The sequence below is a fragment of the Zalophus californianus genome, chromosome 4 (genome assembly GCF_009762305.2).
Source record: "Zalophus californianus isolate mZalCal1 chromosome 4, mZalCal1.pri.v2, whole genome shotgun sequence".
NCBI classification, from domain to species: Eukaryota; Metazoa; Chordata; class Mammalia; order Carnivora; family Otariidae; genus Zalophus; species Zalophus californianus.
In genome coordinates this window covers 158,247,266-158,273,480 of record NC_045598.1, presented here as the reverse complement: position 1 = coordinate 158,273,480, position 26,215 = coordinate 158,247,266, and the positions used below count along the sequence as shown (strand labels likewise).

Here is a 26,215-nt window from a genome sequence, read left to right as displayed (position 1 = left end):
GCAAGAAGGCCTCGGACTGCAGCGGAGCTCCGCTGCGGGCCCCCGCGCCCCAGCTCTCGGGAACCTCGCGGCCGGCGTTCGCGTGCTCGCTCATCGATTGGCACTGCCTTACTCCTAGGGCTCCAGTCGCGGGGAAACCGGCCCCGAGACTGGGAAAGTCCGGCGGAGCGCGGGGCGGGAACCAAGGCAGGCGGGCCAGGTGATTGCCGATCACACGGATGAGCGCGGGTCCCGGCTCGCGCTCCGTCTGGCGGGTGGCGACCCCGGCTAGCCTGTGCGGTGCGAGGCCGGAGTCGCGCTTCCGCCGCCCCTTCGCCTCGCGCCCGCGTGCGCTCAACCTGCCCCTGTCTCCGGGAAAGCCGCCCCGCGTAGGGCTCTCGCGCCGCCCGGGGTGGGAGCTGGCGCGCTGCTGAGGGTGGGCCAGAGGGAGGGAGCGCGGGCGGGCGGGCGCCGGCGGCGGCGGCGGCGGCCCCTCCCCTCCCCTCCCCTCCCCCTCCCGCCGCCGCGGAGCGCGCAGGGAGCAGCCGGGGGCTCGGTGGCGGCGGCGTCTGGCCCCAGCTCCTCCTCCTCCTCCTCCTCCTCCATCTCCTCCTCGCTCCCTCCATCTGCCGTGGTTATGGCCAGTCGTTGGAGCACAAAAGAGTCTCCGCGGTGGAGGTCTGCGTTGGTCTTGCTTTTTCTCGCCGGAGTGTACGGTAAGTGTCTGCGTCCCTGCGCCCCGCTGACCGAACAAAGCTGGGGCGACCCTGGGCCCCGAGGCCTCCAGGACAGGGGTTCCCCGCGAGAACCGGGGAGAGACCCCCGCCGTCGGCGGGACAAAGACCCGGCGAGGGGTGGATGCCCCGAGAGGTGTCCACACACGAAGATGCTTTCGTCCACTCACCACCTCCAGACCCTCGGGGTTGTCTGAGAGGGGTTTGGGCGTCCCGGCCGGAGGGAGTCCCGGGGGAGCGAGCGGGTGGCGGGCGGACTTCCCGACCTGGGCTGGAGGGCCCCTTGCACAATCCACACACACAAAGATGTATGATTGTGTGAGGAGGAAGACGAGGTCGCCCTCGCCGCTGTCGGGACGGTCCTGCCACCCCCGACCCTTCCGGGGTCAGGAAGTTCTCTCCCCAGTGAAATTCCCACCGTTCCAATCCCCCATCTTCCCCACTCCCTGAGAAAGCAGCCCGCTGCTCTCTTCCCACTCCTGCACCCCAGAGGCCGAGGCTCTGTTGATCCCGGGCGTGCTGGGTCCTGTCCCTTCCCCAGAAGCAGCACGCGGGAGAAGGCCAGAAAATAGTTTCCAGCCCCACCTCAGTCTCTCCCTTAGGGCGTAGATGTCTGCCCTGACTCCTAGTTCATTTGTCATTTCATCCATCACTGGCCGCTAGTGTTGTCATTGCATTGTTGCTTCATTCCAGTCTGTGGATTGCGTTGCATATGCTCCTTTGAGGTTAAGAGACCCCTGAAGCCTGTGTGTGAGGACTAAGCTTTATATTATTACATCAGGCTCTGAACTAGAGCTAAATGGAATTAGAGCATTCATTGCTTGAGACTTGAGTTCCACTTCTGACTTAACTGTTCTTAGTTTATCAGTGAAACGCATTGAAAAGGTGTTTCAATGAACACAGTTAACCGTTACTTTTTAGAATGGTGTTTTGATACCTTCAGAAGGAAATAATTAGAAGTGTACCGTTCTTTGGAGATTTCACTTAGAAAACGTCTAAGTCATTTGCCACAAACACTCATTCCACTAATGGTGTGGTGATGGAGTTAAAGTCAACACGTCATTCACCAGCAAGTATTACCTCTTTTGAAAGCATTTATCTGTGGAATTGAATGATGGTAACTTTTAAAACCTGTGAAATTACAGTAAATGAATTTAATGAACATAAATTAATATTTACTGACAACCAAAAAATAGTTTTTCAGTATGATTCAAAATGTATTACTTGCTGCCTGACCTGATGAACGTATTATTATTTTTATTTGTTTGGGCTGGGCAAAGGTTTGGTCCACATTCGACGTGATAATTGCCAATGGTATGCTTGTGTGTGATCAGGAAACCTTGTGCATGGCTTTTGAGTGTTAGTTGCATCAAGTCGCTGTGATCCCTACTTGCCTGATGACTTGTGGGCTTGGGTCTACACCAGAGATCAATAAGCTATTATGTTGTTTATTCTAGCCTGAAGGTGGGTATAGTTCTGCTCTAGGTTTGGTGTAATGGCCCAGAAGAGAAAAGAAAGCAAGAAGGCATCTTTAATCTAGGATGATTAGAAGTGTCCTGCTTTGTTCTCTGCTATAGTCAGAATTGAATCTTGGTGATGTCTGATCAGAATGGATAAATAAATGAGCTCTTTAAGCTCTTTCATTAAAACCCGTGTCATTATTGTTTGAACTAAAAGTCTTTTTGCCTCCAGGGATAAGAGGCTGTGAACCCCATAATTTGTCTTGGTACATTTTTTTGTACTTGCACAGAACGACTTTCTGGTAGGTGCTTATCAAAGATTTATCTTTTTGGAATTTGTGTTCAGTAAGGAATTGTTAGTAGGCAAAGAATGAAACTTCTTTTCCAACAATGGGGGGACCATGTTATAAAACTAGCACGTAATTGTGCCAGGGTTGATGTCTCAAGCCACAGCAAGTTTCAAAGTATAAGAAAAAAGGAGGTAGTGAGCCAGGCAGAACATTTAACTATGTGAGCAGAGATTAAAGGTACCCTTCACCCTGCAACTGGGGAAATTCTCTTTATAGCTGCACTTTTGTCCTCTTCTGTCTCTGCAGCCAAATGTGGGTTTATATGAGAGAGAGAAAAAAAGCTATAACCATAATATGGGGGATGTGTGCTTCTATAACAGCAGTGGGGTTTGTTTTACTTGAATATGCCCTAGTTGTGAGGAGTAGTGGATGCATCCTGAGAAATATCCACCACCTTGGACCTTTAGGACAGATAATAACTGTAATTTATGAAACTGTCCCTTATATACCAAAGAGTGTTTTGGTTTTTTTAAGTGGCTTCAAAAATAATCAGAAATCATTGTTAAAACAACTGAGTACTGAGGGGCGCCTGGGTGGGTCAGTCAGTTAAACTTCAGACTCTTGATTTCAGCTCAGGTTATGATCTCAGGGTCAGGGGATCAAGCCCCACATTGGGCTCTGTGCTTAGGGCAGAGTCTGCTTGTCCCTCTTTCTCTGCTCCCCCCCCCCCCCACATTTGGGCATGTGTGTGCATGTGTGCACGCTCTCTCTCTCAAATAAATAAAATTAAGAAACAATAACTGAGTGTTCATAGTAACACAACATAGACTCAGTGAAAAAACGCAGGTTGGCCAATATTGAGGCAGTTCCAATAATAACTCTTCACAGAATGACTCTTAATCCATTAATGGCAATATTAAATGGCTCCAAGTGTGTCTTGAAAAGATTCTGTTTATTTTAGTGTTTATTCTCTTCACATGGCGATTTTAGAAGTCTTTGTACGTTACTATTAAATGTGACCATTTTAGTGGAATAGTGTGACTGTTACACTTCCACATTACTTTTCTGAATGTCAGAGCTTTATTTGAAACACTAAATTGTGATATGAAATATCATTAATACTTTCTAGAAGGGGTTGTTTGAGAACCAATAATTATCTTTCAAGAGCTGCTGTATCTTAGCTGCTGTAACTTAACTATTGAGTGTGCCTAAGAGTGAGTAGCAAGTAAAAGTTGACCTCTGCCTTTGGAAGTTTGAAGAGATAAAAACATTAGTGGGAGCAACTGTGAGCTTTGCTGGGCATTGTTGTAGGCCTACTGTAAGAGAAGGTGCTTCTTCAGATCTCACATAGGGATGTCTGGCTTTTGCAAGGGCATGGAGGTTTCCAAAACTGTCTCCTAGTCAACGAAGGTGTTGGTTGGCTCGTCTCCCAACCCATAATTTGGTAATCGTAACAGTTCCATTGCTTTATCCTTTTCCACTTCTGTTTGTCTCCCAGACCGTTGCTTTCTAACTTTTTTTTTTTACTGAAACCCACCCTTAAAATACATTTTATGTTACTCCCAGTCTATAGAACAAAATAAAGATTATGAAATAATACTCTTACTACCTCTGATGCACTCCAACATTTTGTATTCTATTTATCCCTCCTTCTCTCACCCTTACTTTCTTCATTTGCTGGTTGGACTCATTAATTTTGGACCCACTAATAGATTGCAATTCTTAGTTTGAAAAACACAGCCCCAGATGAGACCTTAAAATGTAATTTGAAATGTTTGTGGTATTTGTATATCATTATACAATAGCCTTGGAGAATTGCAGATGGTTAGTTTCTGACCACTTGCTGCCAGAGCATTTGATAGCAGTAAGAACTCTTCCTGGCATACACTGACTGGCCTGTGATAAAATTCTTCTTTAAACTGGTATTCAGCTAATTATAGTCAAAAGTCTGTGCTATACACAGTACTGTTCCAGAGGTTGTGGTAACATAAAATACTCCTTTTATTGTTGCATTTTATATCTAATGGGTAAGTCTTTTCCCATGAATTTTTATGGAACATTCAGCAGCATTTTATAAATTTCCAGTTTAAGGAGAGACTAGAAGTTCCAATTTTAGAAAGGTTGTAGAAATAACTGGAACATGAGAAAAAAATCTAAACCAGATTCCAATTACTTCTAAAAAAGTCAAGCTTGATTACATAAAATATGTTGAATAAAACTGAATTAATTGCTTAACATAAACCCTTCCTTGGGTTTAGAATCTTAAATTATATCCATATCCTGGGGACAATATGAAGGTACATAGCACATTCTATAAAATTCTAAGCAGTTATCAGGCAGAAAGTATTAAATGTCCACTTTCAGAGGGCTAGCTATGTTCTAGGAAGAATATGGAGGAGATTTGAATGATGTATATAGTAAATGATTTAGAAGGTTCCTAGAAAGTAAAATCTCTGACAAAAATATAAAAGTGATGTCAGGCTGAAAAGTGAGCAGCAGCAGTTAAAGAGAATGGAAAGAAAAGACTGACTTTTGTGGTTAGACAGTTTAAAGCTTATCAAGAAATTAAGGGAACAGTGAAACCTTTTTGTGTTTCTGATCTGAGGTGTTTTTGTAGTTGAGGTTTTTTTCTTGGTTTTTTTTTTTTTTGCCCCTTACCTTTTATAAATGTTAGAGTTTAAAGAATGAAAGGTAAAAGGGGGGTAAATAAATATAGGTGAGATTTATATAAATTTAAGCAAACAGAAAATGTTTTTATTTTAGAATGAGTTTTAGTCTTGTTCTTGCTTCAAGTCTTTATAGGGAAATGAAGGTTGTTCTAAATTTGGGAATTGAAGTTGAATTAATGCCTCTAATTTCTAAGGTTACCTTTCCTTCCAGTTTCTTCTCTTTTTCTCCTCCCCCGCCCCCACCGTTTTTGGGGGGAAGAGTGAGTGATAGATGTACACTACTTATTCTCATTTTCTAAAGCATAGGGTTAGATCCTGTAAATACAAGTTACCAATCTATCCGTTCAGATGCACATCATCAGTCTTTTTAACTATATGCAACAGTAGGTGTATATATAGGCCTATTTGTATATATTTTAGTTTCAATACTGAATTACCCTAAGGAATTCTCACTGTCTAAGCTATCGAAGGAAGGGAAAGAAACTAACATTTATTAAATTAAGTTTGTACCATTTATTAAATAAAGTTCAGATACTGTGCTTGGTCTTTATTCATTTCCAGTTAATCTTTAGTAGGTCTCATTGGGCAGTCCTGTAAGGTATTTGTCCCTTTTCTGTAGAAGAAAAATACTGAAGCTCAGAAGGGTTGTGACTTACCTAAGATCAAACCACTAGGAGGTAGTAGAACCAGGATTGCAATATAATCCTGTCTCTTCCCTCATTCATTCAGTTAGCAAATGTTCATTGAGCACTTGCTTTTATCTGGCACTGTGTGAGTTTCTGCCCTCATAAGGTTGACAGTCTAGTGAGTAAGTTATAATATGAAACTGATAAGGGGCAGAGATAGTGAATAACAGACACAGGGTAATTAGAAGAAGACTTCTTTGTAGAGTCATTTGTAAGACCTAAAGGACGGCAAACCATATTATGATTGGGAAAAGAGAGCCTTGCCCTTGAGAACCACATGTGAAAGACCCAGAATCAGGAAAGTGTTGGTGTGGAAGAGCTGGTGTGTCACAGGCAAATTAATAAAACCAGTGTAGCTGGAGCACAACGGTCATACGGGAGAGTGATGAGGTGAGCTTAGAATCTTAGGCAGGAACTCAGGGCTTTGGAAACCATGGTAAAGAGTTTGAATTTATTTGAGTGTAATTATAAAAGAAGTGTAAGTGCACATAATGTGATTTATGGTTTGAAAACAGTAACTTTTGCCCACTGTGTGGAGAATTGTTGTGAAGTAGACAAGAGTAGACATGGGGTGATCAGGTTTTGGCTGTGATCCAGGTGAGAGACATGAGACCTTGGACCAAGGTAGTAATAGTGCAGATAGAAGAGTATGGATTGCCTTTTTGATCGGAAAGAAAGGGATGCTTCCTCTCTTGTCACAACAGGGAAGGAAGAAAATATTGGTGCCAGGGTACTTAGGTCTGTTAAAAGTTTCAGGGTGGGAAGATGGAGATTTCCTAAAGTAATATGACATGGGATCAGGTGAGAGTGATGAGGAGGGAGGAGAGGTTTAGGGTGATTTGCTTCTATAATTCAGTAGAGGAGTTTAGACCCTAGGAATTTAAGTTTCTGTTATTTAAGCGAGAAAAGGGAAGGCTAAGAACACTCAATGCAAGAAGGGACATTGTGGTGAACAGCTGTACAACACATGACAAGAAAGAATGAGGATTTCAGTTATAAGGGGAGAGGCTTAACAAGTGTCCTGTGGAGAACTCAGTTCTAAGGGCTGTCATTTTTGTCAATGAAATAAGTATAGAACATAACTTTCTACAGTGTTTTAAGAGTATTTCAGGCAAGAAGCAAAGGGTAGAAGAGATTTAAGGACCTTTTTGCCGAAGTTAGATGCTTTACATTAAGTGGTCAATTGAAGTGCTTTATATCTTAGAAGAGGCAAGGATGTATTGGTAGATTAGAAAGTTTCAGAAAATTTTGGAAAAGGTAAGTGACCTTTTTACCTTTATTCCCCTGGATTGCATAGTTTATTTACAGAAGATACAACTTTAGAAGATTCCGAAACCTCAAAATAAATGAAACTGACAGAATAGTTTTCTAGTTGACTCTTAAATGTTTGATTAACTCACTGCCCTACTAGGATCAGTTTAGTGAAGTAGCGAAATTGTTTTACACTCATATTCATACCGCTGAATGAGAGTAACTTGATACCTACCTTTAATCCACTTATTTTCCATTTTTAGAGAAATGGGGAATGGTACTGATCTTTTAGTATTGAATTGATTAAATGGAGCACGGTACCATGTTTAGTAGTTGGGATTTACTTCTTAAACATAAGTAAGAAAGTAAGCCTTTTCTTATCTGACTTAATTTCATTGATTATTAAAGCATTATTTAGGTTTTAGGTTAGTAAGTTGGAGAAGAGATGAATCTTTGTATCCGGTATATTCTGAAATAGAATTCAGTTTATTGAATTAATGCCTATTCTAGTGACACTAGAACCTTTTACCAAGACTTCGAATACAGAATACCTTTACAAAGAGGTGCCTTGCTTAAATCCTCAGAGTATCTGGGAGTTAAGTATAGCAGAAGCTGAATCTGAGAGCAGTGATTTTGCCTGAGGCTCACATCCCTCTACTGCTGTTCTCTTTGTATAGAGACCCGTCGTTGTTTTGGTATACGTTATTGTAACAGCTCTCAACTAATTTTCACTCTAGTCTTGTCCAGATTCAGTTATATACATAGCAGCAGCCAGAGTGGCTTTTCTAAAGTACAAATATAATTATGTAATTTCCTTGCTTAAAACCCAACACTAGTTCCCTGTTCCTAAAATATAGGCATAACTCACCAGGCCCCTTATGATTTGACTAGTTTTTCCTTTCTTTTTGTCTTGTCCTTTCCTTTCTGTCTTGTTATTTCCCTTCACCACCCCCCTACCCTTTAGTATAGTCTCTGCTATACTAAACACATTTCTCTTGTCTCCTGGCCTTTGCATGCTCTGCCTGGCTTTACCTTCCTTTTGTATCACTTTCTTCACTAGGCTAACTCCTGCCTGTCCTTTGGCCTTCCTTTAGATGTTATCTCCTTTGGGCAGTCTTCCTTAAAACAGGTCCTTCTCAGGAGCATCTCAGACTTCTTATATACAATATTGATATTGGCCTGTTTTACTTCTATTTCTCCCTGTAAGCAGCACTGTCTAAGATACATAATGTGAGTCTCATGTACATAGTTTTAAATTTTCTAGTAGCCATATTAAAAAAGAGAGAGGCAGGTGTCATTAATGTAAATAATTATTTAACTCAATATTGTATATCTAAAATACTATCATTTTGACACGTAATCAATAGGAAATAATTACTGAGATACTCTGCAATGTTTTTCATATTAAGTCTCCAAAATCCAGTGTAAATTTTATACCTATAGCCCATCTTAATTAGACTAACCAAATTTCAAATGCTTAATAGCCACTTTGGAAAACAGTATCTATTAAAGTTGAATGTGAACATACCCTGTGATCTGGCAGTTCTACTCCAAGGTGTAAACTCAACAGAAGTGGGGACATAATGTGTGCCAAAAGATATGTACAAGATTATTCATAGCATCCTTATTCTTTATAGTCCCAGGTGAAAAACAGCCCCTCTGTCCATCCCCAGTAGAATGAATGGATGAATTGATTATGGTGTATTAGCATAAGGGAAAACCACAGCAGCATTCTTCAAACTTTTAGGTCTCAGGACGCTACAATTAAATTTAAAATGACAGTAAGAAAGCCATCATGTGAGACCATAAATCTCATACATTAAATAATATGTAAAATGACAACCGTGTTTTCCCAAACAAACAAAAATTAGAAGAGTGGCACTGCTATACATTTTTGCAAATTAATGTCTGGCTTAATAGAAGACAACTGATTTCTCATGTCTATCTGCAGTCAGTCTGTTGTGAGATGTTTTGGTTGAAATATAGGAAGAAATCTTGCCTCACGTAAATGTGTTACTGTAAAGGGAGAAGTATTTTAATAGCCTTTTCAGGTAAATGTGAGTATGCTTTGATGCTTCACCAGAACTTGACAAGTAATCGTTTTTTTTTTTTTAAGTTTAGTCGCAACATGGAATCTGAAACCATATCCCAATGAGCTTTATTCTGTTAAACTCTGAAAGGGTCTTGGTGATTCCCAGGAATCCACTGACCACATTTTGAGAATAACTTGCATATAAAGTAATGAAAAAGAACCAATTACTGGTACCTGTAAGCATAGGTGGATTTCACATGTTGAACAAAAGAAGTCAGACACAAAATTACAAGATACTATATGGTTACAATATAAGAAGTTAGAATGCAAGGTGAGTTGTTACCTATTGGCGGGAAGCAGGAGCGATTGTGATTGAGAGGATTGTTTACCAGGGTAGTTTTTGGGCTGCTGGTCCTATGCTATTTCTTGACCTGAGTGGTAGTTTACACAGATAATGGAGTTTTCTGGCGATTGCTCATTGAACTGTAAACTTTCAATTAGTGCAATTATGTATATATCTCAAAAGTTAAGTAATAAAATTTTTTTAAAATAGAACAGTGTTTGATAATAGTATCTATAGAAGGTTTTTTGATAATTTATATTCTCTCCAGTGTTTGGCTTTTTGTTTTGTTCTTTGATTTTTTTTTTCCTTTGGGCTTGATAATTAAAAACAGTTTTAAAACTTTGTACTTTGGAAAATTCCAAACATACTCAAAAGTAGAAAAACTAGTGTAACTAACCTGATAGGCCCAATATCCAGAGTCAACAAATTGTCATTAAATGGCCAGCCTTGTTTTATCTAGACTTGTACTCACTCCCTAAACACAAATGATTTTGAAGCAAATCCCAGACATCTAATTTATTCATATTTTACTATGTATCTTTAAGATGGGAGGATTTAAAAAAAAAAAACCTCAGTACCATTATCACACTTAAAATATTAACAATTCCTAGTTACCATCAAATATCCAGCTGTGTACATATGGCCCTACTTGTCATATAAACATGAATTTTTAGACACTTGTTTGGATCAGGATCCAGATAAGGTCTGTACTCTGCAATTGTCGATATCTATTAAGTCTTTAATTTAATGGTTCCTGACCCCATCTTTCTTTTTATTTTTTTAAGTGTGATATTTGCTATAGGTTTCTGTCATTTTTAATCAAATTAGAGATTTTCAATTCCTATATTAATAAGTTTTTGAGAATAGGTATTTAATTTTGTCACATAAGTTTTTTCATTTCCAAGATGATCATAAGGTGTTTATGAGGGCCAGAGGTATGCAAGTGAAACATACCTAGCATAATGCCACATGATACCTGAATTCCTTTCTCCATGAATAGAGTAAGTTATATTCATGCAATTCCTAATGTTGAACTATTTTTACATTTATGTAATAGGCCATAACAAGTTGGTAATGATGTATTTTCTTTTAATCTGCTGGAATATGTTTAGTAATTTTTTTTAGACTTTGTGTTCGTAGTTATGAGATCAATACATAGTCCGTCCTAAATTTCTTCCTCCCTCCACTCCTTTTCTTTCTCCTGTAAACTGGCCTCCCCTCTCTTCCTGCCTGATTATCAGATCTAATCCCTAATCTGTTTAAACTTTTAGATGTATTTGTAAACTTTTTTGTTTTTGTTGATTTCAGTGGTTAGTGTAAAAGATTTTATTATGTTCTGATTATTTCACTTTTTAAGATCAGGAAAGGAGAGACAAACCATGAGAGACTATGGACTCTGAGAAACAAGCTGAGGGTTCTAGAGGGGAGGGGGGTGGGGGGATGGGCTAGCCTGGTGATGGGTATAAAAGAGGGCACGTACTGAATGGAGCACTGGGTGTTATATGCAGACAATGAATCATGGAACACTACATCAGAAACTAACGATGTAATGTATGGGGATTAACATAACATAATAATAATTAAAAAAAAGATTAGGAAAGGAGAGTGTTTATGAACTGTATAATAGGAAGGCAACAGTTAATAGCTTTGTCCTGCTGACAAGGAGAAATGTTTCATTCCTAATATGGCTCAACTTTGTTTCACTTAGCAAGATAATAGAGATGAGCCTATAAGAAGTAGATCCCTTCTTATGAATGGGCCTTAAATTAGCCAATTAGAATCCATAGTAAAGATGGATTCACATCTGAAGGATGGAGGGCAAAGCAAGAGTTTTTTAATTGGTGATATTCAATTTATCAGTTTTTTATATATGAATTGTGTTTTTGGTGTCATTTCTAAAACTCTTCTTCTAACCCCAGATCATGAAGATTTTCTCTTATTTTTTTTCTAAAAGTTTTATTTTTATGTTATACATTTAGATGTAAGATCCATTTTGAGTTTGTTTTTTATAAGGTGTAAATTTTAAGAAGAGGCTTCATTTTTGCATATGAAAACCAGTTCCAACACCATTTGTCAAAGATTAAATGGTTATATTTGCGTGGGTCTATTTTTTTGTTTTAAATAACAATTTTATGTAATAAAGTTCAGCCTTAAGTGTATAATTCAATTGTTTTTTGTATGTTCAGAGTTATCCCAACTATTATCACTATCTAATTCTAGAATATTTTCACCAGCAGGAAACCCTGTATGTATTAACAATCACCACCACTTCCCCTCACCGCCCCCCCCAGCCCCCCCTCCCCCGTCCTTGACAACCACTCATAAGCTTTATGTCCCTAAAGATTTGCCTATTCTGGACATTTCATATATGTGGAATCATACAATATGTGATCTTATATGCCTGGCTTCTTTCATCTAGTTTGTTTTCATGATTCATCCATGTTCTACCATGAATCAATACTTCATTCCTTTTTATAGTCAAATAGTATTTCATTGTATGGATAAACCACATTTTGTTTATCTACTCATCAGCTGACAAACATTTGGGTTGTTTCCACTTTTTATGAATAATGCAGCTATGACTATTTGTGTACATGCTTTTGCATGGACATTTTTCAGTTCTCTTGAGTATATGCATAGAGTCGAATTGCTGGGTCTTTTGGTAAATTCTACATTTACCTTTCTGAGGAAATGCTATACTGTTTTCCAAATGGCTGTACAATTTTACAGTCCTACCAACAATATGTAAGAGTTCCAGTTTCTCTACATCTTCAATGCTTGTTATTGGCCATCTTTTTATTAGAGGCATCCCTATAGGTATGAAGTGGTATCTTACTGGGGTTTCTTTGCATTTTTCTAATGAGTAGTGATGTTGAGATTTTTTTTCTCATTATTGACCATTTGTGAATGTCTGTTCAAATCCTTTGCCATTTCTTAATTGGTTGAATTATCTTTTTGTTGTTGAGTTGTAAGAGTTCTTTATATTTGTGGATATTAACCCCTAATCAGACATATGGGAAGATGATACATGAGAACGCACTATTCTGTTCTATTCTGTGCATGTTTGAAATTTTACAGGATAAAGTAAAAAAAAAAAGGAGGTGTTAAAATACTTCCCCAAATTAATTACATTAAAATTTGCATAGCCATTCTTAACAATTATTTTGATTTAAGTTTTCTTCTCCCTTTCCCTTATCATTTTCTTTGTCCCGTGTTATTTTTCTTGAAGTCTTTAATTAGTTTGATTTTTTAAATTTTGTTAAATACATTCTTGAATTGTATTCTCTCTCTCCCTAAGAAATATGTACTGGTTGTAAATATATATTTAGGTATACACAGCTGGAAATGTTTCTTTATTTTGTCTTCACACTTAAATAATGGTTTGGCGGGGGTGGGGGGAGGGCATTCCAGGTTTCAGTATTTTCTGTGCAGAATTCTATCCAGAATTACTTTATTATCTTGTAACTTTAAGTTGCCATTTTGATTCTCATTCCTTTGTTCCTTTGGAAGCTTGTAATAATTTCCTTTTGGAGTTTACAGTTTTCACCAATGTGTTTATATATGTATTTTCAGTCATTATTACTGTTTGGTATTTGGTAGTGATTTTATCTGAACATATCTAGATGTGTGTTGGGAAGATAGTTTTATGCGTATGTTGTATATGTTATGTATATGTATGCATATGTATGTATGTGTATTTTAACTCCATTATCCTGTAAATTCTCTACTTTTAGAACTCCTCTTAAGTGAATATTACATATCTTGGCCTTTTTTATTTCTTAGAGTTTTATATCCCTGTGTTTTTATTCTCGAATTTAAAGATTCTTCGACTTAATCTTCTAAATTATAATTGTCTACAATATAATTGTCTATAATTTAGAATGGTTTGTGGTTCTTCATATAGTCTTCTAAGTGATAATTGTCTGTTGTACAAAATACAAAATATTTGTCTTTACAAATAATTTTCCTTTTTTGTAATGACAATTTTGGGGTTTTTTTCAGTTAGCTCTGGAACTGACCTGTGTCTTTCTCACCTTTCGTGCGAATTTTCTTACTCTCTACCTGCCCTTTCCCCTACTCACACCCCCACCTCTGAGATTATAATAATTGTGGGTCCTTTCCTCAGAAAATAATCTACATAAGCACATTCACAGAGAATTTCGTATATGATATCGTGTCTTTCCAGATCTCCTTAAAGCTCATTCATGACCCCTGATAGTGCCATTCTTGAACCAGCTGCATTGGTACTACCTGGGAACTTGTTAGAAATGCAGAATCTCAGGCCCTGCCCCCAGATACTGAATTAGAATCTCCATTTTAACAAGATTCACAGATGATTTCTTTCACATTCAAGTTTGAGAAGCACTGCTGTAAAAGATAAGAAACCTCTATGAAGTTGTGGTATATGTGATCTATATTGACTGTTTCCCTTTTTAAAAAAATACTATATCTGACACGGCATCAGGGTCACTTTTTAAGAAGTCATATCTCGATCACCCAGATTGTGCATGGGTTATTAAAGTAGAAATATTTTTAATAGTTGCAATACAATATAGTATTTGAATAGTAAGCTATGCTATATGGAATAGCAAGAGACAGAGAGACTGATTTATAGACTGATTTGTAGACTATTATAGATTTATAATAGTAAGCTATGCTATATGGAATAGCAAGAAACAAAGAGACTGATTTCTATCAGTAGCAAATATGTAGCAATTGCTGTGTGCTGGGAAGTGTTCTAATCACTCTGTATCTGTGTATATATATGTGTGTATACATGTATGCATATACACACACAGTCACTTGCTTCTCATAACAACCTTATCAGCCTGGATACTGTTATACTATTATTTGATAGATAAGGAACCTGAGACACAGAGAAGCTGTATATTTTAGCCAAGTTCACATATCAGTAAGTGGAAGAGCTAGAATTTGAACACAGATAGTTTGGCTCTATAATCCATGCTCTTAACCATTATGCTCTACTGCTTCTTTGTAGTTTTACTTAACAGACCTCCCTAAACTCAGTGTTGCTTATATGCAAACTGATTAATTTATGATACATTTGGTCTTTTAAATTCATTACTGGAACTCATCTGCTTGCAGTGCTGATAGATGAGCCACAGATACCAGATCATTAGCGTTTTCTGAATTAATTTTGGTTTGCTATTAATTGAGATTTCTAAATGGTAAGACGCTGGATTATTAGATTTTATGCTACCTACCCTCAAAGTTTGTTATGAGCCTATTAAATAACTTAAGCAAATACTTTCTGCATAAAATGTTCATTTTCTTCCTTCCTCAGTAGATGGACAAAAGAGAGCTTATAGAAATGGTAATTGGATGGCTAATAAAATTAGAAAAGATTAATTTTACAAGGAAATCTCAAGTAAATATCACATACTAATTTAGTAAGTATGTAAAAATCAACTTTTGTTAAGTCTTCAAAATGTTCAATAAAGACAGAAAAATCAACATGTAGTGAGGGTGCAATGAAACGAGCGTTCGTACCTGACTAGTAGAAATGGTAGTCCTTGGCTGATGGATTTATTGGTATTACTTGACATAGATTTTGGGTATTTTTCCATATCACTTTTCCTCATAAATTCCATAATGTTGAACATTAGATCATCTGCAGTTTTGTTCACATTTTTAAATACTGTAATAGACATGCTTTTATAATATTTATCTTAATTTTTTGTTATTTTCCCTGTGGTTAAGCCATAAAAGTAGAGTACTGGGTCAAAGGTTGGAGTATTTTCAAATCTGTCAAAAATAAAAATAATACCCAATTTTATTGAGTGCTTACCAATATGCCAGTTATTGCTTTAAATGCTACGTATATATTATAGGCTATATATATTATTGAATATATATATCTTATTTTTCTGTGTGAATTATGTTTCAGAGTAAGCAAATAACATTTGTTGAGAAAAATGTTTGCAGAATTTAAGGTAATGAATGTATAAAGAATATTCAGGCTATAATCATTACTAAATGAAACTATTAGGCAAACGGTTATATGGGAACTTTACAATGGAGGAATCAGCTTGCCCTATCTATACCTATTGATTAATCTCAGTCTCATGAAAAGTAGGGCAAGCAGATAGTGTGTGTGTCCTAATGTGATACCTATAAAGCATATAGCACAAGCCCTGAAGTATTCCAGCCAAAAATGTTGAACCTGTGTCAAATCAGCCTTCTACAGCAGGAGTTGGGAACCATGGCCTTCGAGCTAAAATCGACCTGCCTGTTTTTTGTTTTGTCTTGTTTTGTATTTTCATAATGTTCAAATACAACCAGTCTGGTGCATTTAATTATTGTGTATGGCTGCTTTCATGCCACAGTGTCAGAGTTGAGTAGTTGCAACAGAGACTGTGTGACCCACAAAGCCTAAAATATTTACTATCTGGCCCTTTTACAGAAAAAGTTTGCCAATCCTTGAGCTAAATGAGCAAAGTTAAGTGACACCAAAAGGAAGTGACACCACAGAATAGCAGCCTCTTAAAGGACAACTGATCTAGTTTCTGAAACCAGTCTGCTATGGAAAATAAGAGAGTATCACTCTAGATTAAGAGAGACTTAAACATACCAAATGAAACAGTGTTTGGGTCCCACTTCAACTGTAAAAAGACGTTTGTGAAACAATAAGGAAAATCTGATTACGGCCTGACTAGATTAAATGATACCAAGAATTATTAATTTTGTTAAAGTAATAGCATTGAAATTGGGTGAGCGAATATCTGTCTATATTTTTAGAGATGCATATTGAAGATGCATATAGAGGTGAAATGATATGTGGCCTGTATTTTAACATACTCCACACAAACATACAAAAGAAAATAAGTAGCAAAGGTAGAAAAGTCAAACTCAGGATTCTGATATCAAAGCTGATATACTTAGTATCGTATACTAGCTATAGTAGAATTTAGTATTGCTTTCTCTGTTGCTTTTAACTATTACTGACCTATCTTTTTAGAATTCTCTCATCTCTTAGAGTCCTTGTCAATGTATGCACATCCTTGGTCTTCTCCTGTTCCACTGTATTTAAACATCATTAACAGAGGAGCATTTTCAAGGATGAATCTATATCTCTGGTCCTAGTGGGAGAAGAGACTGGTATTTCATACATCATTCTGCTCCTCAGTAGCTATGAGATTTTAGTCCTGTCACTTAAATGCTGAGTCTCAACTTCCTGGGCCATAAAATGGGAATATCAATTACTCCTGGGATTGTTTTAAAATTAAAACAAATTATTACCCAAAATATGATCCATTTATATTTTGGAAAATATAGTGGGGGAGTTAAATGCATAATCTTTGTAAGACAGACCTTGGTTTGGGTACAACTTCATAACTGTATCACCTTAAGCGAGTTATTTATTCTTTCTAAAATTTATTGTCTTCATTTGTAAACTAGAGGTAATACCTCAAATATTTGTTCTGATGATTAAGTAAGTTAAAATTTGTGAAAGTCCATAGTATGGCCACTAATACATACTAGGTAGATAAATATTTTTTCTCTTTGTTCACTTGGAGAAACATACCAATATATCAGAGATAGGTATGTGTATGCTGCATAATTTTTTATAGTTATGTGAAAAGGATAATCTTCAACTTCATGTATGATACTTATATAGGGAAGTGCCACGTTGACAGAATAAACGGCAAGGCACTACATTAAGATTCTGTGAAAGAATAAGTTATGAGATGAGCTTTTATAAAGTAAAGAGCTAGCCGTTTGCTCAAAGTGAAAAGAATTCTTTAAACATATTCATTAGATTGTTGAGCTGTAAGCTTTTAAGAACCCAGGAGTCACTCACTGATGATCAAAAACATAAAAGCATGAAGCCTTTGGTTTGGTGTCTCCCCAACCCCCTCCCTCCCCCCCCCCCCCCGCCCACCAACAAGTTGCTAAAGCTAATGCAGAGTAGAATCCCTTGCAATCTGAAGACTGAAGCTGCTCATGAGCTTTGAACAGTCATTTACCAAATATTTTACATATTGAAGGGCAGTGATAAGGAATAGCTGTCTAAAGAGTGAAAAATGAGAAAAAGAAGGAGAGAAGAAAGAGAAATGGGAAGATTTTCTTTGCTCTTAAGACATTCAAAATTTGATGTGGAAGATGCACAGTTAATAACCCAAAACAAGATGATAAGGACTGTGGTGGTTATGTGCTCATAACTAAGTACTGACATGACGTACTGTGGGAACATCAGGAAGGATTTTTAACTCATCCTGCGATTGATAGAGATCTGTTTCCTGAGTTGAAGGAGTTAGACAAGTAACTGGTCTTGGTGCACTGGCCTGTTTCAGGGAGAGAGAACATCATGTTCAAAAATATCACAGTTTCAGAAACTGTACTTTCACAGTATGTCAAAACCAGAATGTGTATGTATGAGGTAAAAGCAGACAAAGGGTAGTAAAAGTTAAGGGTCAAGAGATAGAGAAGAGCCAGATTACAGTGGGCCCTAGAGGCTCTTACTACATACAAGGAGGTGAACCAGTTACAGTTTTATAAGTTGAAGATTAATATCAGATAGGCCTTTAAAAAAGGTCTCTAGTAGCATTGTGGAGAATGGATCAGAGAGCTGTGAGCCCAAAAGTAGGAAGCTTGCAAGCTAAGTCATTTATTTATACCTTCAGCAAATACAGTTGACCCTTGAATAATAAAGAGGTTAGGGATGTGGGCCCCCCCCATGGACAGCCAAAAATTCATATATAACTTTTGACTCCCCAAAATATTAACCACTAATAGCCTATTGTTGACTGGAAGCCTTATTGATAACATAGTTGATTAACATATTTTGTATGTTATATGTATCATGTACTGTATTCTTACAATCAGGTAAGCTGGAGAAAAAAAAAGTGTTATTAAGAAAATCATAAGGAAGAGAAAATACAGATACAGTACTGTACTGTATTTATTCCCCGCCCCCAATCCATGTATAGGTGCACCTGGTGCAGTTCAGGAACCTTGAACTGCAACTGTGTTGTTCAAGAGTCAATTGTATTTATCAAATATCTGCTGTGGACTAAGCACTCTTCTGTGTTTCTGTCCTTGTGGAGCTTATTATTTAATGCAGTAAAACAGGAAAGAAATATCAGTAACATGAAAAAAGGAAATAGCAAGATTGGGAAGAATCAAGAAACTTAATATATAGTGCATAAGCAGAAGAAGGGGATGGTAAAGAAGATATAGGGAATGACTTCCAGGTTTTTGTGTGGACAACTGGAAGATGCTGGTATCATTCACCAAGGTAAAGAGTATAGGAAGAGGAGCAGACTGAGGGTAGATAAAAGGAATTCAGTTCGGACATGAATCTGAAATACCTAGGTAATATTAAGGTAATACTGAATTTCTGTTCAATAGGAAGTTAAAAGACAATTTTTAGCATGGAAATAATAGCAGCTCCTTTATAGGGTGATTATGAAGATTAAATGTACTGAAGCATGAAAATGACTTAGACCATCATCGAGCAAATAGTACTTCTCATATTAGTTGTTGCTGTCATTATTTCAGGAGTATGGGCTTTGAGCTAGACAAATCTGCCTACATCCTGGCAATGCCATTTACTAGTTGTGTGGCCTTGAGCAATTCTCTTAGCCTCTTTAATTCTCAGTTTCTCTGCATGTGAAATAGGGATAGTATCTATTTTAAGAGGATACTGCAAGGATTAGTAATAGTGTATGAAAAACACCAACCACAGTGACTGGCATGAAGTGAGTGCTCAGTGAATGTTAGGGAGGTGTTGAGTATCAGGTAGAAATTTGAGATTTATCAACCTGGAGGACTTAAACCTTTAAACACGTATGCTGAAAACAAGGAATCTCTAAAGAGAGGATAATATGCCAAAAGACCTGAATGGTTGGCAAGGGAGGTGATTTACTGAGAGTACTGTTTGAGGAAGTTGTTTGGAGGCTTAAAAAGGAATAATGACAGACTCATGTAGTTTTTGAGGGAATTGAAGGTAGAGATAAGGCTTTATTAAAAGATTATGCTCCCAACTTTGAGTATCCAGATGAGTTGAAATCATGAGTTTATAGTGACACAGTTCCTCATAGGTATGTGACTTTCTCCAACTATCAGAAAACTGGATTCAGGGTGCCTGGGTGGCTCAGTTGGTTAAGCGACTGCCTTCGGCTCAGGTCATGATCCTGGAGTCCTAGGATCGAGTCCTGCATCGGGCTCCCTGCTCGGCAGGGAGTGTGCTTCTCCCTCTGACCCAACCCCCTCTCATGCTCTCTCTCTCTCTCTCTCTCTCTCTCTCTCTCATTTTTCTCTCAAATAAATAAAATCTTTAAAAAAAATAAAAAGAAAAGAAAACTGGATTCAGAGTTCACATTTCTGAGGATAAAGTGTGTGATAGGTAGGTCATTGGTAATCCTTGCCTGAGTTTCAGAAATGTGCTGGGGTAAAAACTAGATTGAGGAAGGGCTTGAGCAAACAATAGGTAAGGAAGCTTCATTAGTGAGTGTAAATTCTTCTTTCAAAAGTTTTGGCTGAGAAAGGAAAGACTAAGATAAGAAATGGGGAGGTGCACTAACAAGAAAAAAGGTTTCCTTTTATGAATGAGGAAGACCTGAATACATATGTCATCAAGAGGAGACAAAGGAACCAGAAGAGAGGAAAGATCTGAAGGGAAGGGAAAGAGGGGGACTAATGAATGACTCCAGGATCCAGAGTGATTTTAGACGCTGTGTCCTCGACTCCTGTGATGGAGCCTCTAATAAACTTGAGAATTATCCCACTCAATGAAGAACCATTCATAATGTCATGTTCTCTGGTCTTCTTCATTACCAGAAGTAGAAGCGAAGTACTTACTGTCTTATCTTGCATAAATAATAAAGGTAAGAAAAAGACAACAGTATGGATATTTGATGTGAAAAGAAAAGAAAACATGGAGTCAATGTCAAGAAAAACTTAAATTTATAAAAGATACTATGATTGTAACAATTTAGTAATTTCTTTTAAGTGTTGTCAAAAATATACTTTAAAAATGTAAGTGGTTACTGATTTTTAAATTCTCCTTTCTTTATATTTCTACCCCTAAAGGGCTATTTTCCTGCAGTCTGACACATTAAAAATCATTTATCTTTGTTGTTATTATCATTGCCAACACTGTTTCTATTTGTTTGCTTTGGTCTGTGGGTAAATAACATAGTGTTATCTGTGAGTCAGCAAGAATAGGAAAGCTGCAGCCATACATTACTCTTCTCGCTATTGAATCTCATGTATAAGGACGTTTTTGAAAGTGACCTGTTGCTATAGGAGAGGGTAATGTATATGCTTTAGTATTTATATTAAATGATAGTTCTTATACCATTTTGTCAATAATATAAAGAAAAAAGGCATCACTGTATCATTTCTTAATTATAACGTTATAAAGAAAAACTTGTAACTGAGTAGCTATGTAGTTTTATGTTGTGTTAATTTTTGTTAGAAGGTAGTATTCCAGTACTTACACTCAATCCGCATGAATTAACTTGCAAAAGTAATATATACTGTAATAAGTCAAATAAAGAAATATATCAGGAACAAAAGCTAATCATCATTTCTGTCCTCCTTTCTGTCTTGGAGATGGGGGTAAGGGGGTAGAGTAACAGTGGTAACAGTTAATTTTGTATCCTTCCATACATTTTTCTACCTGTAGCTTGGACTCACAAAATACACAAATTCGAATTCTAACAAAGACCAAGAAAGTAACACAAATGAACTAATAGGGTGGTATCAGTGTCAGAATGACAATAGAAAGTCACTGGGCACTTGGTCACCTAAGAAAAAAATGTGTCTTTCTCCTAAAAGAGATGTGCTCAGGAGGTTTGCATGCACGGATACATGTTTTCAAGGGAAGCCAAGATATTTATTGTTTTTAAGTGAAAACTCAATTTTCAATGTTGTACTTAGGTAGATCTTGATTTGAGCATATCCCTCCCACTTAACTAGCTAAAGAATCTTGCACATTTTACTTAATCTGAGTCAGTTTCCTCATCCATAATGTGGAGATAACAGTATCTATTCTTAGAAAGAAGATTAAAATAATACCTCACAAAAAAATAATAATACCTCACAAGTTTAGTACAGTGCATAAGCCTTTATAAATGTTGACTGTCTATGATCAGTAGTTGTCTGACTTTAGGAGTGTGGAAAGGGAATCGACTGCAAAGGGGCCCAGAGAGCTTGTTTGGGTAATGGAAATGTGTGTCTTGATTGTAGTGGTGGTTGCAGAACTGTGTGCATTTGTTAGAAATCATCAAACCATATACTTGGAATTAATGAACTTTTTGCATGTAAATTAAACCTCAACAAAGCCAATTTTTAAAAAAAGATAACTGCCTTTCCTTTCTCTCTGTACTTCAGTTCCATCAACTATTAAAAATAGAGTTGACATCAGAGGTTTCCAGCATATTTATCCCTTTGCAACCCCAGTCACAGGTTCCTGCATTGCAGAAGATTTTGCCTGTTGAGAAACAAGAAAGAAAGAACTACCTTTATTTGTCTGTTTCACTTTTCTGTTGTACTAAGCTTACCATGTGGATTTATCTATTTGGGTACTGTGCCTGGTACGCTGAGTAAAACAGGCCACTTGTCACTTTTCAGAAATGTTACAGTGTAATCAACAAGCTAATTACCTACTGTTGAGTAATAAGCTATGAAATGTAATAAACCAATAAAAAATTAGAGGCAAAAACAATATATTGGTGTTTCCTTAAATGAGAATGAAATACATAGTAGCACCCAGTGTGTGTGCATATGTGTATACACTCATCCCAACTCATTCTGTGAGGCCAGTATAACCCAAATATGAGAGAAAGAAAACTGCTAATTTCCCTTATTTATATAGATGCAGAAGTCCTCTACCAAATACTAGCAAACCAAATCCAGCAATATGTGAGTAGGATTATAAACTACGACCAGATGGAATCCTTCCCAAGTATGTGAGGTTCAACACAGGAAAATCAATCAGTGTAATACACCATATTGATGGAAAAAGGGACAAAAACCACAGGGAAATCTCAATAGACAAAGGAAGACATTTGACAATAGCCAACACCATTTCACAATAAAAGCACTCAGTAAACTAGGGTTAGCAGGAAACTTCCTCAGCCTAATAAAGGGCATCTATGAAAAATACACAGCTAACATCATACTTAATGGTGAAAGACTGAAAGCTTTCTGTGATCAAGAGCAAGACAAGGGTGTCCACTCTCACTTCTTTAATCAGCATTGTATTAGAGGTTTTAGGCAAGGCAGTTAGGCAAGGAAAAAAGGCATCTTAATTGGAAGAAGAGAATTAAAACTATCTTAGTTTATAGATTTGACACACTTGTACATAAAAAAGTTCTAAGGATTTCACAAAAAGCCTATTAGAGCTAATAAATAAGTTCATCAAGGTTGCAGGATACAAGGGAAAAAAATGTATTACTGTATACTAACAATGAACAACTGAAAATCAAGTTAAGAAAATAATTCCAGGGGCATCTGGGTGCCTCAGTCATTAAGTGTCTGCCTTTGGCTCAGGTCATGGTCCCAGGCTCCTGGGATCAAGCCCTACATCGGGCTCCCTGCTTGGCAGGAAGCCTGCTTCTCCCTCTCCCACTCCCCCTGCTTGTGTTCCCTCTCTCGCTGTGTCTCTGTCTGTCAAATAAATAAAATCTTAAAAAAATAATAATTCCATTAACAACAGAATGAGAGGCGCCTACCTGTCTCTGTTGGTAGAGCACGTAACTCTTGATCTCAGGATTTGAGTTCGAGCCCCACGTTAGGTGTAGAGATTACTTAAAAATAAAATCTTAAAAAAATAGCATGAAAAAAATAATAGATTTAACAGTGCAAATCTTAAACTCTGAAACTACAAAATATTGTGGCTAGAAATTAAAGATTAAAATGGAAAGACATCCCATATTTATGTATTTGACATAATATTTGTTAAGAATTAGCATTAATACTCCCCAAGTTCATCTATAGATTTAACACAGTCCCTATCAAAATCTCAGTTCTCTTTGAAGGAATTGATAAGCTGATCCTAAAATCCATATAGAAATTCAAGGAATCCAGAATAACAAAAACAACCTTAATGAAGAACAAATTTGGAGGAATCATGTTTCCTGATTTCAAAACTTACTGCAAAGTTTCCTGATGAAGATAGCAGGATGCTGGTATAGGAATAGACAGATCTGTGAAATAGCATTGAGAGTCCAGATATAAAAGCTTACATTTATAGTCAGTTGATTTTCAGCAAGAGTGCCAGGGTAATTCAGTAGGGGAAAAGAGTAGTCTTTTCATCAAATTGTGTTGAGACAACTGGTTAACCATATGCAAAAGAGTGGAATTTGACCCCTTCCTCAACTGCATACAACACTTAACAACAAATGGACCAAAGATCAAATATAAGTGCTTAAACTATAAAACTCTTAGAAGAAAACATAGGAGTAAATCTTTGTGACCTTGGATTAGGAAATGGATGCTTAGCTATGACAGCAAGGCACAAGCAACAAAATTAAAAAAAGGTGAATTGGACTGGTCCAAATTAAAAAAAAAAAAAAAAACAGTGTGCTTCAAAGGACACTATTAAGAAAGGGAAAAGTCAAACTATAGAATGGGAGAGAATATTTGCAAATCATATATCTGATAGGAGTTAATATCCACAATATATAAAGAATTCTTACAACTCAACAAAAACAAAAAACAAATCCAGTCAATAATGAAATAGACATTTCTCCAAAGAATATACAAAAACAGTAAACACACGAAAAGAACTTCAGCATCATTGCTCTAAATTAAGGAAATGCAAATCAAAACCATAGTGATACCATGTCATTCCCATAAGGATACCCAAGATAAAAAGACAGACTATAACAAGTGCTGGTGAAGTTATAAAGATACTGGAACTCTTACACATTGCTGGTGGGAGTGTACAGCCATTTGGAAAACAATTTGGCATTTCCTCATAAAGGTAAATGTAGGGTTAGCAAAAGACCAAGCAATTCCATTCTGTGTATATACTCGAGAACCGAATGTCCACACAAAAACTTGTACACAAATATTTATAGCTGCATTATTCACAAAAAGTGGAAACAACCCAAATGTTTGTCAGCTGATGAGTAGATAAGCAACGTATGGTTTATCCCTACAGTGGAATACTGCCTGACCATAAAATGGAGTGCAGTATTGATACATGGTACAATATGGTTGAACCATGAAAACATTAAGTGAAAGAATCCAGACACATAAGATCACATATTGTATGATCCCATTTATATTAAGTGTCCATAATAAGCAAACCCATAGAGATAGAGCCAGAAACTAGTTGTTGTTAGGGGTTAGAGGAGGACAGAAAGAGGAATAACTGCTAATAGGTATATTCATTTTTGGGGTAAGGAGAACAGTCAGGCATGTGATAATGGTAATGGTTGCACAACTTTTGAACATACTGAAAACCACTTTAAAACGGTGAATTTTATAGTATATGAAGTATAGGTGTATAATCTCTTCTGGTTTTTTTTTTTCCTGGAGTTCTGAATCCCTTCAGACTTTCATATTGACTCTTATGAACCACAGGAGTCACAGGTAGGAACCTTTGAACTCATAGAGTCTTTAGGGTTCCTTTCTGGTATATTTTGTGAGGTCCTACATCAGTGGTTCAAGCTATTTTAGAATAAAGAAAATTATTTCCATTTGTTATGAACAGTGTCACTGAGATTCTCAACAGTAGGATTCATAACTATCTTGCATGTTCTTTAAGGGATTGATTCATTCTCTGAATACTGAGAACTTGCGTTTGTACTTTGACTAATATTTCATTGTTATTATACCCTTATTTAAAGATGTTTCAAACATAAAACCTTACTAACATACTACAGGAAGTCTAAACATATAGAAACATTGAAGTCCCAAATGTCTGTTAAGAATGTGGTTTGAAAATTAGAAAGTATATTTTTCTAAGAAGTAATGCTATAAATGATTATTACTCTTATTTTAAGGGGAAGGTAAGTTCGGGCCAGTTCGTAAAAGGCTATTAAATCCATAAAGAATGGCTACAATTAAAAAGATTGAAATAATACTTTCAAAATACAAGTAATTAAAGAAAGCAGGAAAATATCCCAATCTCCCGAGAGTTTCTTAACCTTTTTTTCCGTGAAACATCTTATAGGTATTTGTTAGACACTACAGAGCCTCTCCTGAGAAGAATGTACTGAATTTTTCATACACTTTGAAGGTATCTCGGTCTAGCAAACATTTGGGAAAAGTGTGTGTATTAGTCCGCTTGGGCTACCATAACAAAACACCCCAGACTGGGGGGCTTAAACAACACAAATTTATTTTCTCACAGTTCTGGAGGCTAAAAGTCTAAGATCAAGGTGCCATCATCAGTGTTGGTTTCTGATGAGATTTCTCTTCCTGGCTTTCAGTGTCTTTTTCATCATGTCCTCACATGACCTCTTATCTGCACAGATGGAGAGAGAGATTCCTTATATCTTTTAAGGAAATTAGTCTTATTAGATTAGGTCCCCACTTTATGACTTCTTTTAACTATAATTATTCCCCTTGTCACATTGAGGTTGGGGTTAACATGCGAATTTTGGGTGACACAATTCAGTTTAAAACAGTGTACTATTTTACTTTGACCAGACCAAAAGAAGTAACTATGTTGTAATGGCCTTTTTTTTTTTAATTAAAAAAAAAAGAGGGGTGCCTGGCTCGCTCAGTTGGTAGAACATGTGACTCTTGATCTTGGAGTCGTTAATTTGAGCCCCACATTAGCAGTAGA

The 26,215-nt window shown here is 37.1% G+C and overlaps 1 protein-coding gene across 3 annotated transcripts in view; it reads left to right on the top strand.

Annotated features, from left to right (window-relative positions):
* Positions 1-334: 334 nt before the first annotated feature.
* LRP12 (LDL receptor related protein 12) overlaps positions 335-26,215 on the top strand; it is a 72,826-nt gene continuing 46,945 nt past the window's right edge. Inside the window, exon 1 of one of the 3 annotated variants that reach the window (XM_027622054.2) lies at positions 335-695. In XM_027622054.2, coding sequence (XP_027477855.1) covers positions 617-695 — 79 coding nt within the window. In that variant the 5' untranslated portion in view covers positions 335-616. The remainder of the gene's footprint in view (positions 696-26,215) is intronic. The other 2 variants (XM_027622037.2, XM_027622044.2) reach the window with 2 other exon arrangements.